Source organism: Labeo rohita, chromosome 9 (assembly GCF_022985175.1).
Source record: "Labeo rohita strain BAU-BD-2019 chromosome 9, IGBB_LRoh.1.0, whole genome shotgun sequence".
Taxonomy (NCBI): Eukaryota; Metazoa; Chordata; class Actinopteri; order Cypriniformes; family Cyprinidae; genus Labeo; species Labeo rohita.
In genome coordinates, this window is record NC_066877.1 from 6,107,191 (window position 1) to 6,126,953 (window position 19,763).

Genomic DNA, 19,763 nt, shown 5'->3' on the forward strand with positions numbered 1-19,763 from the left:
GCTTAAAATGAACAACTAGTAGTCGACCAGAAAAATCTTTAGTCAAAGGCAGCCCTAGTATTTTGTAATATGTCCTCAATTAACAAAAGCCAGTTGCTTAATGATCCAGGATGTGGCATTATTTTTAGTGCACAAACATCATTAGATATTAGTAATTGATTTGATGAAAGTTTGATACTATCAGCATTTTAAAAATAGTTAAAACAAGTTATAATTATAAAATAATAAAATGATAAATGATAATAAACTATAAAAGTCATAATTATAAAAGTTTAAGTGCCTGATCTTGATTTGAGAATATTTCTGAAAGTCTGTCATACTCTTCTGTAGAAACATCATATTTGAATTACAGTATATGGATTTGTTAAGGTTACAGAGTTAAAGCAGCCCTGGATTGACAAGCATGACCCGGGTATGGTGTTCAGTGGCCACATCAAAAGCTGCTGGTCTATATCGGGGTTCTAGTCAAATACTCTTTAGCACACAACACACTGAGCTGCATTCCTCTCAATCATCCTCTGATGTTTAAGATAAAGACAAGCTTTGATTTTCTCACTAAATTCAATTTCAATGGCGACACACTGCAGCCTTAAAAGGAGCTGTATTCCAAAATAAACCAGTGTTTCTCCACTCCTAATCTTATTCAAGGTTTATTGCATCAAAGACAAAAAAACTTTTACATGAGCATTTTCTGTACTCTCTCTATCAGAATTGAAAAAGCTGTTTTTAGTAACTTCTAGTAACTTCAGTAAAGCCATTTAATTTCAAAGGTCTGTCAAACCACTTTAAGAACAAAATAAGCTTTAAAAAGGAACGAAGGACACACCAAAAATATTTAGGCCTAAATTTATGATTTTATAATTTATATATTTGAATGCCATATAAAATTTCCATCTGTTTGAATTTCAGTTTTAACAAACAAATGAATAAACTTATGTGATGCATATATGTTTTACACAAATAAATGCTTAGATTTAGCATAAATCTGTTTACTGTGAAAACATTTACATTTAGTTAAACAGTATGAACTATGGTTAAAATATTGTAGAACAAACAACATTCATTTAGTTGAAATGTTTGCGATCAAAACAAACTGAATTTACAGATCATACATATGATTATTGTCAATATGACCATAAATTTGATTATTGTGTATTTAAAGCATATTCAGTTAAAGAAATCTGACCTGTTTCATTTATGTATGATTGACAAATATGCATCATATTACGTTACTAAGCGTATGTCTGTGCAGCTTTGTGCTGTCCACTGGGCTGAACAGAAGCTTCCTTCATGACGTTACACTCTCACTTCATGCAGTGCAATGAATCGCAGCATTCATGGGCTGCATATTTGAGATATCTGGGCTTGTTGAAGAGCTCTGTGGCTCTGTAGTGTCCATTCTGAGATCTGAAACATGCTGTTTTTTTTATGAGGCACTCATAATAGTATCAAAAGTCGGTTTCAAAGCATAGTACTGCATCTGATGCAGGTTGATTGTCTTATTGTGAATGGATTTTCAGTGTATGCTATTTCAAAAATGCCTTGCTTTTGTTGTCTTCAGCGACTTGCAACGACTTTCCATTTCCTCTAGCGTCACTTAGGCCATGTGGTTATTAGATCACGTTAACATAAATAGCCAAAACCTATTGTTTTAGCAAACACAAATTTATTCCATTCATGTTTTACTCAGATGTCATATTCTGGAATTAGAACGGAATAGAATACATACAGAAAAAATACATATATATGGTTTTAGTGTTTAGTGGTTTCGTTACTGTAACTATAATAACCGTGCATAACCTTTTCATCAGAGCACATATGCATTACTATACATAATGTGTATACTGCATACTCGGCCAGCTCAGTACATAAAACAGAGCTTTACACATGAATACAGTCATACGCTTTCACAAGCGCAGAGCGTTTGTGAGCTTCATTGAGAGAGCACTGCAGAATATCTGGAGAGATTAACAAGCACTCAGGGCAGAGGGTAAAGGTCACGCAGGGTCAAGTGTAGGCTTTTTGGAGAAATCTGTGAGGGTTTGAACTGAGTGAGTGATGAATGAGAGAGACAGATGGGTGTACCTCTGCTTAAAAGCCTTCTCCGCCATCTCCCGCGCTGCTCTCTTCACCTCATCGGGCACGGCGTCCTTCTCCGCCTGAGAGATCTGGTAAACTTTGTGTCCGGCGTCCAGACGGTAGGGGCCTCCCTTCCCTCCAAGACCGGCTGTATCTCTGCCTCCTACACAGACATATAGGCTATGATGAGTTACCATGTAAGTGATAAACATTTTTGATAATTGATGGAGGCAAATGTGAAAAACAGCCTGTATGCTGACATTGATCAGGGTGTGTGCACAATAACTGGAGACTTAAAGGCTCATATTTTTAGATGAAAAATTAACCCTTATTTATTAGGACTATTATGATTAATTTGCCTTTTTTACAGTTATAAAAAAACAAGTAAAGACAAACCATTCAAGATGTATATGAGTTTGTTTCTGCATCATAGCAGATTTGGATAAATTCAGCATTATATCACTTGCTCAGCAATGGATCCTCTGCAGTGAATGGGTGCCGTCAGAATTTGAGTCCAAATATCTGATAAAAACATCACTATAATCCACAAGAAATGTACACCACTCCTGTCTATCAATAATGTCTTGAAGTGAAAACTTTAAAATGGCTAAAATACGAGTACTCTATCCATAATATTGCTTTCCCCCAGTGAAAACATCATCTCCTCTGAATCAGGAGAGAAATATGCACAGATCAACCACCGTTTACAAAAACAGTCCAAAACAGTTTTAAACAAATGTTTTGGTGGATTTTGATGTGAGAGGATAACAGTGGATGTACAGTGGATTATGGGCCCATATCTTGGCCAGAAGTGACGGTTTAGGGTTAAAACACCTTAATGATGGATTTGTTTCTTATAATTATATGCTGATTTATATTTCACAGGATGTTAGCTGATAGATTAGAGTGGTGTGGATTACTTATGGATTTTTGTGATGTTTTTATCAGCTGTTTGGACTCTCATTCTGACGGCACCCATTCACTGCAGAGGATGCATTGGTGAGCAAGTCATGCTCTGCTAAATTTCTCCAAATCTGTTCTGACGAAGAAACAAATTCATCTACATCTTGGATGGCCTGAAGGTGAGTAAATTTTAATTTTTGGGTGAACTATTCCTTTAAGCAGAGTTAGTCTGGACCATTTGCTATTAAATAAATTCTGATTCTCATTAGATTCTCATTATAATAAACTTATTCTACAGTACTGTATATATATATATATATATATATATATATTTAAATCTGCAATTCAGAGTAAACAATAAGTGGACAAGTTTTGTGATCCTCCTTTTGATACAAAGTGCAATGAGATTTACTGTACCTGTGCCTCCAGCCCACTGGTTCCCTCCTACATGAGGGGCATTTTTTGGGTCAATCTTGCCGTGTTTGGGGGAACTGACATCTAGTCCACTGTCTCTCTGAATGGTAATCTGAAACATAAAGATGCTTTCAAAACCACATGTTTGCTGAAATATTATCTTAACATTCACTCTTTTGATCTTCATCTTATTGTTAAATGGGCATGCAAGACACATATTCAGTCAAACAGTCTTATGCAAAAGTTTGGAAACCCCTTGCAGAAACTGTGCAAATGTGAATAATTGTAACAAAATAAGAGAGATCATACAAAATGCATGTTATTTTTTAATTTAGTACTGTCCTGAGTAAGATATTTTACATAAAAGATGTTTACATATAATCCACAAGACAAGAAAATAGCTGAAATTATTAAAATAAGCCCCTGCAAAAGTGATGATCTACGACTGTTTCTTTTTTTTTGTTTTGTGATAGTTGTTCATGAGTCCCTTGTTTGTTCTGAACAGTTAAACTAAGCACTGTTCTTCAGAAAAATCCTCCAGGTCCTGCAGATTCTTCAGTTTTCCAATTTCCATTTCCGTTTGCATGTATGAACCCTTTCCAGCAGTGACTGTATGATTTTGAGATCCATTTTTTTCACACTGAGGACAACTGAGGGACTCAAACACAGTTATTAAAAAAGGTTCAAACATTCACTGATGCTCCAGAAGGAAACACAATGCATTAAGAGCTTTTGAACAGGATAAAGATGTTCCTTTTTTTTTTTTTTTTGTTGAAATACCATTTTTTCCATTTAGTACTGCCCTTCGGAAGCAACGGAAGATACTTGCATGTTTCTCAGAAGACAAATTAAGTACAATTTACCTCAAAAAGTCAGAGACTTCTCTTATAAAACGTCATTTTTTTCCTGGTAAACTCTAAAAATAGTTCAATCCAAAAGTATTGTTTAGTATAAAACACATTGCAGATTAGCACATAGGTTGTCGATTCATTAAATGATAAGCCGTTTCATCCAAAAAGCTGTTTATTCAGCATAGTGAAGCCTCTCTTCCATTGACATCCATTCAAAGAAAACAGCCTCCTGGTCTCCTTTCTCACGTACTGACAGACCGGAAGCGTTACCTTTAGCCGTTACGCTTGTTCGGCTAATAGTTGCAGGCTTGCCATCTAGTGTCTTTGTCCATGAACTGAACTAATGAGCTGATGATCTCAATCAGGTGTGTTAAATAAGGGAGACATGCAAAATGTGCAGAGCAGTGGACCCCCAGGACCAGGATTGAGAACCACTGTTCTATGGCATCACTGCAAAAAACCCTTTTGGAGCCTTTATTTTTAAGAGTGTAGATCATCCAGGACTGCATGTAAACATATTTTATGTAAAATATCTTACTCTATGATCTCTCATATTTTGTTAAAATTCTTCACGTTTTCACAGATTCTGCAAAGGGTTCCCAAACTTTTGCATAAAACTGTAGATGTACCCATCTAGAGTCATCTGCAAAGGAAGTGTCCCATTAACAAGGAAAATGTGTGCTTACACTGGCTTTTTTAATATGTCAAAAAATATATTTATTCTGGAATCACAATCACAGGAAACGATGGATCATGTCTGAGGACTGAATGTTGATTCTCATGCAGAGCTGGAAGGAAACAAACTGCAAACTGACTGACAAAGCCAAAGTTTGTTTACTTAACATTTTAAATGATAGATATCCAGAAGGATGGAAGTAAAATATCTTAGTTGAGCACACAAATGCTAAATAATAGATAACCGGTACATTATGGTTCAGATTTGTGGTACGCCACTGAATAGCTCAACAGATTTTAAAGTGTGATCTGTGTGGTTAGATGCATTTGTCTCCTAATGTGAACTTGAAGCTCTCTGATGCAGGTCTCTTTATCTATTTCATAGTATACTCTCCCTCCTCTGATCTTCCTTCACACAGTCCATTAATATCATAAAGCCCCGGGCCTCTTTTTAATACCCACGCACCCATTTGGAGGGTTGTGGCTTTCTCATGACCTCCACACACTTCTTTACAGCCCCTGCTGTGTGCAAATACAGTCTGAACATAACTGCTAGAACTTCCTCTGAAGGCTTCATAGTTGTTGCGAGAGTAGCACTTTGAAGTGTGATTGTGTCTTTGGGAGAGATGGCAGCACAGCTGGACTCTAGACTGTGAGAGAACAGATACTTAGTGTTCCAGAATGTTCCTATTAATATAAAGGGCATTTCTCATTATGTAATGTTCATGCATGCTTTGACTAGGCGAGGTCGCGTAAGGTCAGTGAAGATGAAGTCACTGAGCTGTTTATGACACTTCCTGTTTGAAACTGCACACTGAAAGGAAGTATACTTGTAGGGAATGAGTAGAAATGTTTTTGCCAAGTCATACTAAAAGGAACAGTTGAAATAAACACAGCATTTGGAACAAGCTAAAGGAAAGATTTGCTCTGTGTGAAATCAGGGCTAAAATTGTCATGCTGCATTAATTAACCTTTAAATGCTTTTTTAAACTTTAATCAGTCACCCTTATATTATTTCAAAACTGTATGACTTTGTTACTATTTCTACTTCTTCTTCTTCTTCTTCTTCTTCTTTTAAAGCTAATTGCAGAAATATGCAGAAAAAGATAAATAAAAACAGGAAATTATATCAGAGAGAGCAAAACACTCCAGAGCCTCAATACTGTGAAAATATCAGATAATTTGACCTTTCTATGCCAAAGCAGTTCAGTTTGTGGTCAAAATATCCCTTTTTGTGTTCCACTGATGAAAGAAAAACAGCTTTCCCTTTTAAATCAATCTGAGAGATTACAAAAAACCCACTGATAAAGATCATGAGAGTCTGCATGCTAACTTCAGTTCAGGATTCTGAAAAACAAAACAAAACAATAAATTCCTCCAGTCTAAATATTCAAAGACATAACATCATTTCAGACAGACCTGGTGTCCATGCTACTGTATGTCTGAGTCAGTGTTTATGTGTGCGTGACTACAGGATGTTAAGAAACTGTAGAGCTTTTCTGTGAGTGCAAGATTATACTCAAAAAGTACTGTTGACACCTACACACACATATGCCTCAATCTGATATGAGGTCATGCACTTTCAACATTTCAAGTGTGTGTGAACGCATGTATGTGTGTGTGTGTGTGTATGAGAGAGAGAGATGGCTTACAGATGCTCAGGATGAACGTGGCTTATAGAGATTAACTACGTTTGGCACTAATACATTCAGAATCACCACACCAGCAAGATGCATTTTAAGACTAGAGATAATTGATAAATAATTAATCATTTTAGATGTCTGTACAAGGCTTGTGGCTCCATGTACACTGCCAAACTGTTGCATTTTGAGATTTGATGTCTTTCCTGTGTTTAGTCGGAAGGAGAGGTAGCGCAGGGACAGTGGTGGGAAAAAAATATCGCTTCCCATCTCTACGGAAGATCAGTGACAGTCCTGTTTATGATAAGGAGATTTGTGTGTGTGCAACGTGGCGTCAGATTAGCCAGGATTTAACAGCACAAAGATGAGACACATGCACACTATCACAAAACCCTACTGACATTACAGATAAGACAGAGAGATGGACAGACAGACAGATGGGTGATAGATAGATAGATAGATAGATAGATAGATAGATAGATAGATAGATAGATAGATAGATAGATAGACAGACAGAACGGTAGATAGATAGATAGATAGATAGACAGATAGATAGATAGATAGATAGATAGATAGATAGATAGATAGATAGATAGATAGATAGATAGATAGATAGATAGATAGACAGATGGCAGATAGATAGATAGATAGATAGACAAACAGACAGACGGGAAGACAGACAGATAGATAGACAGATAGATAGACAGACAGATGCTAGATAGATAGATATAGATAGATAGATAGATAGATAGATAGATAGACAGACAGGTAGATAGATAGACAGATAGATAGACAGACAGGTAGATAGATAGATAGATAGACAGACACAGACAGACAGACAGGTAGATAGATAGATAGATAGACAGACACAGACAGACAGACAGGTAGATAGATAAATAAATAGATAGATAGATAGATAGATAGATAGATAGATAGATAGATGTGTAGTCTGTTTAATCATTAACAAATGCTTAGCAAATATGTAATTTTATGTGTTAACTACAATGAGTGGACAGAATCTAGGTGTGTTTGTTATTGAGGTCAGGAGAGAAATAAAGAGTGGAGGGAGACACTGACACAGAGACAGAGATGATCATCCTCCATACACTAAACTGGAAAAGCACACAGCAGGGTCAATAATCAGTCTAAAGATTCGTAGCTGTCTGTTTGTCTCTAAAGACACAAAGCAATGTAGTGTTAAAGCTGCAGGTCTCTGTAAAGAGGTCAAATGCTTATGTTAGTTTTACCCTTTATGAGCTTTATTAAAGTTAGTCAGCCTTTCACAGCACTGTTAATAACTAACCATCTTTAACACTATGACATACACACATCTTCACATAAATGTGTCCCTGGACCACAAAACCAGTCATAAGATTTATACATCATCTGAAAGCTGATTAATTAAGCTTTAGGACAATAGGACAATATTTGGCCAAGATGCAACTATTCGAAAATCTGGAATCTGAGGGTGCAAAAAAATCTGAATATTGACAAAATCATCTTTAAAGTTGTCTAAATGAAATTCTTGCAATGCATATTTCTAATCAAAAGTTTTGATATATTTACGGTAGGAAATTTACAAAATACCTTCATGGAACATGATCTTTAAAAAAAAAAAAACCTATAAATTTGACCCATACAATTTATTGTTGCCTATTGCTACAAATATACCTGTGCTATTTAAGACTGGTTTTGTGGTCCAGTCTTAAATAGTCTTAAAATCCTGCTGAAACCCCAAAATGTATTTGACTCTGAAGTCACATTTTAAGTACTATGTCAAGTGTTTTCTAAAGATCAGATAGTTATCTGGTGCCAAAAGACCAGGTAAATGCCTGGTCAGACAGAATGCAATCCGATTGCCACTTTAGGGACAGTATCACGCATAACTGGAACACAGAGTACATCACCACAGATACGGCCAGCTGGAGATGAGCATCTGTTTATAAGACTTTTTTCTTTCAGATGAATACAATCTAAGTTATATTAAAAAATATCCTGGCTCGCCAAGCTTTATAAATGGCAGTGAATAGGTGCTGAGATTGTGAATTTCAATAAAGTGCATCCATCCATCATAAAAAGTGCTCCACATGACTCAGAGAAGTTAATAAAGGTTTCTTACACAAACGCACCCACCGGAGCCATGTGGAGTACTTTTTATGATGGATGGATGCACTTTAATGGACTTAAAAAAGATAAAGAACCATTCACTGCCATTATAAAGCTTGGAATAGCCAGGATATTTTTAAATATAACTCAGATTGTATTCGCCTGAAAGAATAAAGTCATATACACCTAGGATGGCTTGAGGGTGAGTTCATTTTTGGATGAACTATTCCTTTAAAAGTGGTAAACGCAAAATTCTTTCACCAGTGTTAATGAAACTTTCCTTACTAATGTAGTGTTTGATCTTGAAACCAGATGACGATAAATAAATCAGCTGACGATGGTCCACTGAATTTGCATATAGCACTGGAACTAAAGATCAGAGTTATATTTCTTTTGCAAAGACGCATTTATGTGGCCACGTGTAAATAGAACAGTTTTAACAAATCTGATTCAAGAAAATGCATGAAGTGACAAGTGTAAAGAGGCATTTCATTTTTTTGTGCTTTTTGAGGTCACTGTATGTTCAGGAGACTTAAATTATGGAACAATAATGACGCACATCACATCAAAGCAAATGGGTCATCATTGCTAACTAGGGCTGGGCAAAAGTAGGGCAAGCCTCTAATTTAAGCTTTTTATCTCATTTTACTTAATGTAGAAAAATTACGGCTATTAGCTAATGCTGACTAATCACTGACTGTCTGTGCAGTGAGGTAGCTGCCTTTCGTTTTGAACACATCCAATGCCCTCCAGTCCGAGATCAGAAAGTCTGTGTATTTGCATCCAGACAGACATACTGGCCCGTGTCTTGGAGCAGCGCCACGCTGCCCTTTCTAGTGGCCCAGTGGGCAGCGCAGGAGCCTGGGCTGGAATGTGAAGAATGCCCGTGTTTTGAGGTTGTTTCTGAAATGAAATGTCCCAGCCTGGTTGCTGAGGCCACTGCGTTCAGCAGCAGACCCACACAGAGAGCAGGACAATGCAGTCAGACACGCTGTACTAGCTGCTGACCACAGGAGCCCCAGCAAGCCCACAAACCCCTTCATTACATCAGCGCCAAGTTTTCATTTGTAGTCACGGGTTTCACAATCCTGCTTTTCACACGCTGCAGATATTCAACAACAATACGATATCAGGAGAACTTTTGTACAGTAAATCAAGAACATGATGGAACTGTTTAGGGGACAAATAGTGCAACACTGTTGGTTTGGATGTAAGATGCAGTGGTGGACAGTAACGAAGTAGTTGTAATTCGTTACTGTACTTAAGTACATTTTTCAAGTATCTGTACTTTACTGGAGTAGTTTTATTTTGAGTAACTTTCATTTTTACTTCACTACATTCCAAAGCGTAATATCGTACTTTTTACTTTACTACATTTCATAAACTTATCGTTACTCCTTATAATATATCACGTGCTCTGAGACGCACAAGCGGTGTCTGATTCATGAACAAACTGATTCTTTTCAATGAACCTGTTAAACTGATTCCCCAATCGCACCAAACGATTCATTCACGAATTGGAATGATCCGATTGCAGCTGTTCTCGAATCGACAACTCATTGATTCAAGTGATCCGTTTAGAGCGAGTCTCCAGTCAAATGAATTCACAAGTAAAAACCGGGAGATCTTTTGTGCGCGCGACCGATGCTGCGAAAAGTAAGTTACCAAGGTCGAATTTTCGTATCAGAGATGGGGACTCGAGTTTGAGACTCGGACTCGAGTGCGACTTAAGTCGCACACACAGTGACTTCAGACTCGACTTGAGACTCGTCCTCGAAAGACTTCAGACTCGACTCGGACTCGAGCTGCGGGACTCGTGAACAATGTTTATTTTTAGGAAACAACTGATGAGCTCGCTGTTATTCAACTCCCTCCATTACCTATAACCTGCCCATGTAACACGCGACGTGTATCTGCTGCGCGCGGGCGCGGCCACACATTTTTTATTTTTTTTATTTTTAGGCGCGGCCGCCACACATGAGAGGACAACGAACAAACATGTCGACTGCTGTGCCATTCATCGTTAGCTTTGGATTTTAAAACTTCAAACAAGACGGCCCAAACAGAAGAAGTGCTCAATGCAAAATATGTGATATGAGGATAAAAGATTCAGTATAGACAGCGTCATTGATTATAATAGAGCTTTGTGATATCGCGAACTAAGCTTTTACTAATTTTAAGGGAGTTTGTAAATGAGATACTGATTTAATACAGCAGTTAAATAAACAAGATGTTATTATTAAGTGACTTTCATTGTCTGACTGTAACACTGTTGCCTGATTTTGCTCTATTTCGTCGTCAGAAGTAGTCTGAAACAAGTCACAACTGAGCCGCTGCGCATCTCCATTCAAACACAGCGGTGTTTCGTTTATGAATGAACTCGTTTCTAGTGAAATGATTCAATTTCCCATTCATAAAGACAGTCACTCTTTATTCCTAAATGAAGCAGCAGTTCGAACGAATCAAATGAATGATATGATTCAGTAATTAAATCAGTCTCTTGCCGCCACCTGCTGGCAGTTATTTAAATCATTTAACATTTCTGTATTAAAACAATTTGATTTAAAACATTAATCTCAACAATGAATTTAGGAATATGATTGCACTTCTGCCACCTCTGAGCCTCATTAAACATATGAAAAGGTAAAAACAAAAGTTAAATTCCCTTGTAAATCACTTTAAGGAGTCAAATATCACCTCATAATGGGAAGGCAAATTTTTTTATCAGATTTTTGGATTATTGTTTAGAATGTGCTCCTAAAATTTTGATTGTGCTACTAATTTTTTTAAATTAGGAGCACAATGTGATGTTTGACCATATTTGGTCTTTCTTAATTTTTGGTCTGTACTGTACTGTGTGTTCATGCTACAAGGCAAAATATAGATATTAACTTAAAAGTAAAGCATTCTTGGTGTTTTTGTCATGTTGCAATAGCCTGTTTACACTGATTATATACCAAAATCAAAGCGGATACTGTATGCTAATAGATAAAGGAGTCATTATAACATATTACATGCTTTGAGTTCCTTATATATAGCTATGCAGTGTTGGATGGGTCGCTGTACGTGATGCAACACTTATTATAACCAGAGACTTAATATAATAAAGAGACTTGAGACTTGACTTGGACTCTAGCTGAAAGACTTGAGACTTGATTTGGACTCTAGCTCAGAGACTTGAGACTTGACTTGGACTCTAGCTCAGAGACTTGTGAGCATCTCTGTTTCGTATTAATTATTATAACTGAAAATCATATTTAGGTCAAAGCTGTCCGTTGTTTGTGAATTACATCTGCTGTAAAAGGTGATCTGTTTAAGCGCACTGAAATGCTTGAATTCAGACACATCAAAAACGAAAAATTGTAATAACAGCTTAAATAAAATAACTCATGCACGTTCATATTCCTCGCTGATGTAACGTTAGCAGTTTTATTAAAATGCTAGCCCTACGTGACGTCTGTTTATATATTGTTTTGCAACAGTATAAATGTTTATATTGTTTGGATCAGCTAGAGTAGACAGATATAATGTTTATTTAACTATACTGAAAATAAGTAAATATTGTTAGCTGATGCTAACTGTCTAGCTGCTTGCTGGTGCTAAGTTGAGATCATTTTTAGATATAAAGTCCACATATTTTTATTCAACCACCTAGATAGATTACATCCGAGGGAAAAAGAAAGGATGTGATGTTCAGATCATGGTAACTACAGTAATTATCAAAGGAAAGGAAATAATCATTATGTAAATATTTCCTTAAAATGTTCTCCCTAACTTTAGGCCTTATTCTCATGTCATATATAACCGTGACGTTATGCAAAACAAGCTTTAAAACACTTTTTTTTTCTTACTGTTGAAAATATGATTGTCAAATCTGTTTTGTCTCGGTACATTGCAGTGTAAGCTACACATTGAATATTACTATATCACTTTCGTCAACATAGTCCATATCAACAACAAAAATGTATTTTTTGGGAAAATCCCAGGTTTTTTGAGCAGTAGGATTATAAAAACAAATATGTGCTAATATAAAATTCAATTAAGTAGCCTATTTAAAATTGCAAAATTAATCTATCAGTACTTTTTTACTTAAGTACATAAAAAATCGGGTACTTTTGTACTTTCACTCGAGTAAAATTGAAAGAGGAGCACTTTTACTTTTACTGGAGTAATATTTTATTATACGTATCTGTACTTTTACTCAAGTACTCAACTTGTGTACTTCGTCCACCACTGGTAAGATGCCTTTCAATATACTAAGTGCTGGGCGAAATGACCTAATTCTTAAAAATCACAGCAATTTAGCTCTACATTGAAAAAAAACACAGTCTCTCTAGGATTTCACAGTTCTGTAACTGAAGAATTTAATGGCAATTTCAGACTACATAAAGCACTGGTCAAATTCGGCTATGACTCTGTCTGTGATGACACAGAGACACCAGTGTCAAGATGTGACCAGTGATCACATGACCAGCTCCTCTTACATTGTATATCATTTCTCATGCAAACACATGCATATTACATGTCTAATCTTATCACTCCAATCTGCAGACAGTTCTGAATGCATACATGTTTTATGCTTCTTTAACATTTTATTTTTCACTTATGATGTTATTGGTTTGTTAAACCAAAAATAAGTGCAATTTAGTTGCATGATTATTTTCGACCTTCTCTCTGACTGTTACAGTTAAACAGGTTTTTGCTACTGTCTTTTTATCTTACAATTGTGACTTAAAAAAAAAACACTTTACAATAATTTGCAATTTTGTAATTTGTTAACATTAGTTAAAAAAGTACAATATGTACGTTTTCGCCAATAGAGGGCGCATATTCAAAACAAACAAAGAACCAAAGGGTAGTTTGATGACTCAGTGAGTGTGGAATCATGGGAGTTGTAGTCTTCATCCCCACAGCCGATGCAATCCATCAGGACTTGGGCAGAAATCATATTCATGGGTGAGCTAATATATTGAAGACTTATTTAGGTCACTGAAAGTCGTGGAAGCGAAACGAGGCCGCTGAAGCGATTGCTAATAAGAGACGAGCGCAATACACAGCTTGAAAGCAGCTGAGCTTTTATTATGCCACAGTCAAGCATTTACGCTTCTTCTGGTCATGCATATGCAGAAAAAAGCAGTGCTGTTTATCATACAAGATACATTTGAGTGTGTTAAAAGTTCTGTTATAATGCTACTCTGATAAAATGCATTTTTTTATATTGTGTTTTAAGTAAAGAAGAAAAGACGATCTGCTCACGTGTTGATAGATCTAATAAGGCAATACAGTGATCTGTCACGACGCATTAAAGAGCCACAAAACGGTATTTATTGTTTGAATTTCTTAAAAAATTACAACATTTTAAAGCTGAGACCTTGTTTCATACCAGAAGTAACCTGCTCTGTCTTGTCTGTCAGCTTGTTGTCAGTTTCCTCTTTGTTCTGCGATGTATTTTTCACTGCGGAAGAACATGATGTGTAGTGTCAGAGCAGCAATGTTTTTCAGACATAGCAACAGTAACTAGGGTGGGTTTTGTGAAGGGTCAATTTTTGTCAATTTTAGTTTTTTTGTAAATTATATTATATTGCATAATTATATTATATTACATTATACTTTTTATATATTATTATATTATATTATATTATATACTGATTGTTCTTGCTACCCAAAAAATTTATTCATTTATTCATTTTATTTATTTATTTATTTATTTATTTTACTAATTGTTAGGTTATTAATTAAGGATATTTAACCATTCAAATGCATTAACACATTCATTTTAATTCTAAACTACTTAAGTTTAATTAAATAATTAAAAATGTATGTCTTTAATAGTGTAACCCTGTTTTAGATATTAGACAGTATTATGTCATGGATACTTCTAGTTGAAACGTCTTTCTCTTTGTGAGTATGTGGTTTGTGATGTGTGTGTGAGTCAAAGCGTCCACTCATTTCCCATCAGACACACAACATATCTTTATCCTGCATCACTGATGCTGTACAGATCACTTTATAAATACATACAGACATAGGGACATGTATGGAGCAGGATCAGTGAGTGGCATTGACGTCAGGGTCAGACATTCCCTGCATGACTGTACGGAGCCCCAATGTATCCTGGTGTACATGTCATGTCATGTCATGACCGTCATACACGGTCATCTAATCTACTGGACAGGACCTCATCACCTATAGACATACGTATGTGATACATACACACTGTACAGGTACGAAAACAAAATTCCAAATCTCTGACATAAGAGTGAAAAAAAAAGCAGACGTTCACTCTAATCCAGGGTATTTAATTATAGAAAGTTGTGATGTGCTGTTCTCAGATATCGGGGCGAGATGATTGACAACTCCGTATGAAGTCATAATAGACTCTTTCAAAAGTTTAGAAGTAATGTATGTTTCCCATTACGCCATCTACACTGAGCGTCTGAGGTTCAGTTTATATGTAGCAACATGACTTTGTAGATCAGGTGTGAACAGATGGTCACAGATTCACCTTCATACAGCTACAATAAACTAACATCCGTCAAAAAGACCAGGGGTTGGAGTTGGTGAGATTTTTTATGTTTTTGTAAGAAATATCTTTAAAAAAAATGCAAAAAATACAATAAAATCAGTAAAATTCTGAAATATTTTTAAATTTTAAAATAACTGTTGACTATCTGAAAATACTTAAAAGTGTAATTTATTCCTGTGATGCAAAGCTGAATTTTCAGCATCATCAGTGTCTCCAGTTTTCAGTGTAACATGATCATTCAGAAATCATTCTGATATGCTGATTTGCTGTTCAAGAAAAACACAAGATACACAAGACACAAGCAGGCGTTCACCGCTTTTCTCTTTAGACAGTGTACTGATGAGGTCAAATTCACGTAATGAGCGTATCCTGTCTGATGATTGCAATGTGCTTTCAATTAACAAGCTGAGAGGAATGTGATGTTTCACAGGATGTAGGATTGTAATGTAACTGAAAGCCATGCAGTTGCCAGCTTCAGCCCTCTGATTATGTTTGGACGTGTGACGGCTGCCACATCAGCAGGAGAAACTGATTCACGGTCAAAGGGCTTCTCGTAACTCATGTAAAAAGAACTGGGGGATTGTGGGTAATGCATGAGCTGATTAATGCACAGAGGGAGGATGAAAGACAACACTAGCTAACTCATGGAGTGCTCATCTCCTCTGGGAACAGGAATGCTGCACAATAGGCCTCCGACTGGGGCCGAATGAAACCGTGTGAGAGAACAGAAAATATGAGCGCTGTGATGGAGGGAGAGATAAAGGACCAAAGGGAGAGTAGTACAATGAAGCAGGGGAACGAGACGGTCGACAGACTGAGAGAATGAGGAGATGGCACGGATCCTGGAGGAGGAATTCTGCCAGCTGGAGTCTGGGACAGGAATGTTTCCATCACCCTCTACAGTAAGAGTTTTAACAGAGAAGATCTCACATTTGAAGACCAGGCCAAATACATGAAAGAACATCTTTAGCACTTAGAATCGGCCAAACCTGAACCGAAATAAAAACACGGAGTGTGACAATCTTCAAAAGACAGCTTGCATGCTTCGTGATACTCTCGTGAATGTGCGTCGAAGACTGACACGGAAGAAAAAAACTGGTGAATACAGTTGTTATTTCTCTTTCTTTGGGCACAAAAAGTATTCTCGTAGCTTCATAAAATAAAGTTTGAACCACTGATTACACATTTTAACAATGTTCTTGCTACCTTTTTGCACCTTGAACATGTCAGTTGTGTTGCTGTTTATGCAGGTCAGAAAATGTAAAAAATCTTAATTTGTGTTCCAAAGATAAACAAAGGTCTTACAGGTTTGGAGCGACATGAGTGTGAGTAATTAATGACAGAATTTTCATTTTTGGGTGAACTGACCCTTTAATTTTCCCCACAGAAATAAATAGGTAAATATAGCTGCAAAATCAATGATTAAAAAAATTATTGATAATATACAAAATCCAAGTAATCCAAGTAAAATCCAAGTAATTTACCATAGAAATAGGATGTTTTTTAACAGTTATGACTGTGATAGCGCCAGCTGTGGTCCGATCTCTATAAAACTTTGCATGCTTGTTTAGAATCACCTGTCGGATGTGCCCAGCAGGTTTTGTGAAATTTTGATTTTTTGGGGGGTAAATTTGCACAGGCCCCTTTTCCAAATGACCTTTATAGCTTCACAAAGGTTACATTTCAAGCTTTTTTTGATCATTTTTGACCTAGAGAGTCCAGAGAATTGTACTGCAGTGTTTTTTCTACATATTGAGCGAAAAACCTAAGACTAGTTTTCAAAAGTAGGTTTTTTTAACATCTTCTCAATCATTCAAATCATACAAATATCGCAAATGCATGAAAAAACACGTAAATGTACCGTTTACACCCTTGAAAAATGCGTGGCTGATTTCTTTTAAATTTCTCACAAAACTTTGGGGCCATGAGTCGAACAGGCGCAACGACTTTTGTTCCGATCAGCCTTCGTTAACATTGTCTAATAGGTGCTCAGCAGGTTTTTTTGGGGGTAAATTTGGACAGGCCCATTTTTTAACTGACCGTTATAGGTTTCCCAAAGCGTCGCTGATTTCTTTCAAATTTCTCACAAACCTTTGCGGCCATGAGTCGAACAGGCACAATGACTTTTGTTCTGATCAGCCTCCGTTAACCTTGTCTAACAGGTGCTCAAATTTCATCTGCCAATGGCGGCCATGTTTTTTGATACATGCAAGTGTCCCAATAGACACTTGTGGCACTTTAGACCAAGATTGTGCAGTGCGATTTTGATGTTGATGTTGATCACAAATGGTTGCATTTTTTCCGTCCTATAGCACCATCAAGCTCTGCATTTTTTCCCCTGTGGCCTCAGAATGAGCTCTTACATATTTGTTCTGAGTTTGGTGAAGATATCTCATTCTGTTCAAGAGTTACAGGCATTTTACTAAAAGCGGTTATGCTCCTTTTGAACATTTTGGTGTCCTCTTTGCGACAGTGAGTTGAAAGTTCAACTTTTTTTGATATTTATTGATTTATTTATTTACTCTCCAGAGAATCTTTCTGCACTGGTTTGATTCAGATCAGGCAAAAATCCTAGGACTAGTTCGCAAAAATAGGTTTTCAAAAAAAAACGCTAAATTCCCGACAATTTCGTCAGTCTCACGATCAAATCTAAAGTGTTTTGTCTGGTGTGTGCCAAGGATTCCAACGAAAGACACTTGAGTTGGAGTTTAGGAATTTTGAACAATTTTAATCGCTGTAGCACCCCCATCAGGCCGATTGGGGAAAGCCTTGGTGAAGTTGTCAGCGGTTGGAGTACTACCAGCCCTCCAAGTTTCAAGTCTCTATGACTTACGTACAATCAGTTTTACTTGGAGATCGCTGATCCTTGGCCATTCTAACAATAACAATAGGGTTTCAGCTACACGCTTGAACCTTTAACCATGATAACCTGATTTTGTTTTCCCCTGCAAGTGTGTGGGACCTCCTGTATCTGTAGAAAGCAGAGTGATGGAGAAAATGTTTGTTTGTGTGTGATGTGGAGATTGGGGTGTGGTGGAGGGTGGATCCAAGACACTGTGTCCGTTAAAGAAAACCCCACACCATTAGCATGATAACAAAGTCTTGAGCGTCATGATAAACCCCCATCTTATAATATTAGTCATAAAACCCCTGTTTTTCTTTCCATGTTGTTGGCAAACTATATTTCCCCATCCTTCAGTGTGGCAAACCAGTGAGCACTCTCACATGAGCGATACTCAACTGAACAAACTTACACATGCTATTCAGAGAGCGGCACTGAAAGGTCAAGAACGCAACCATTTGGGCAAATATTTGATGTAAATATAAGGAGGCTGGTGTAGGTGTGCTCAAAAAGAGCCAGTGAGGTGTGGAATGACCTGACGGTGAACAGGCTCTTTGTGTACCTGTATGAAAGAACAGGAAGTGTGTGAACTCTTAGACAAACACACACTTCAAACACATACCAAACCGGTCAATATTATGATTCAGATATTTAGACATGATTGCATTTAAATGCTGGAGTGTATTGTTAAATAGCTTTTCTGTGAATATACTGTACAATATTTGAAGCAACATTTGAGTCATGGCTGTAAACAACGAATATTGACGGCAACAGATTAACGTGTTTGATGCTATTTTTGATGAAAGAAACACTAGCGACTGCAGACGTGTTAATGTCTGGTCATTTTTAGTAACCCTCAGTCCACAGAAGCATCATATAGAACAACCAATAAACAACCAGTCTCTACCAAACCAATAGTTATGTTTCGTTCATCTATAATACTAACATATTTTGATTCATATTCATGTTCTCCACCTTTAAATGAAAGAAATGCACGATTAGGTCAGTTCTCTCTATAGGGTGTCCTTATATACACTGACCTAGTGTTTTGACTGTTTAGTCCACTATTATCTGTGATTCACACAGCACAGAACTGGAGTGCTGCCACGAAGTAGACTCCCATTGAAAATGCTCAGTATTAGCAGCATGCATGTCCAAACAAGCTTCTGAGTGGTAAAACAACCTAACAACAAATGTGGAGAAAACAGACTGCAAGAAATGCAGAAATCTTTGTCTAACACACTTTATCTTAAGTGTGTTTATGATGATTGTCAGTAAGACTGCAGGCAACTGATCCTGAAGGCTTGCAATACTCAATACGGAAGCAGAACCTGCCAAGAAATATCTCACCTAACAAAAACGCTGAGTGCACAAAGATGTAGTCACATGAAAAAACAGAAAATGTTTGGATAGAAAATGAACATCTTCATAATATCTCATTTCACAAGGCTGCAATTTTACAACCTTAACAGAATAAAACATAAATTAATAACACATTTCTTATCTAAGTCTGCCACTTTGTGGTAAGAAATGGAACTGCAAAGCAGAGAACAAAAAAAAACACAACCAAACCAAACCAAACAAAACAGGTTGAACTGACTTAAAAATGTTTTTTAATTAAAACAACTTTGGATATACATACTCAGCAATCAAAACTTGGCATTATTTGTAATAAAAATAAAGTCACAATGCAGCAAGGTCTTAATACTTATTAAACAGACCTAATT

At 36.7% G+C, this 19,763-nt stretch overlaps 1 protein-coding gene across 2 annotated transcripts in view; it reads right to left on the reverse strand.

Annotated features, from left to right (window-relative positions):
* Positions 1-19,763, reverse strand: part of vwa8 (von Willebrand factor A domain containing 8) — a 118,200-nt gene that overhangs the window by 23,557 nt on the left and 74,880 nt on the right. For both annotated transcript variants that reach the window (XM_051118873.1, XM_051118874.1), the window contains 2 exons: positions 3,400-3,508; positions 2,086-2,242 (listed from right to left, as the gene is read on the reverse strand). In XM_051118873.1, the coding sequence (XP_050974830.1) occupies positions 2,086-2,242; positions 3,400-3,508 (266 nt within the window). The remainder of the gene's footprint in view (positions 1-2,085; positions 2,243-3,399; positions 3,509-19,763) is intronic.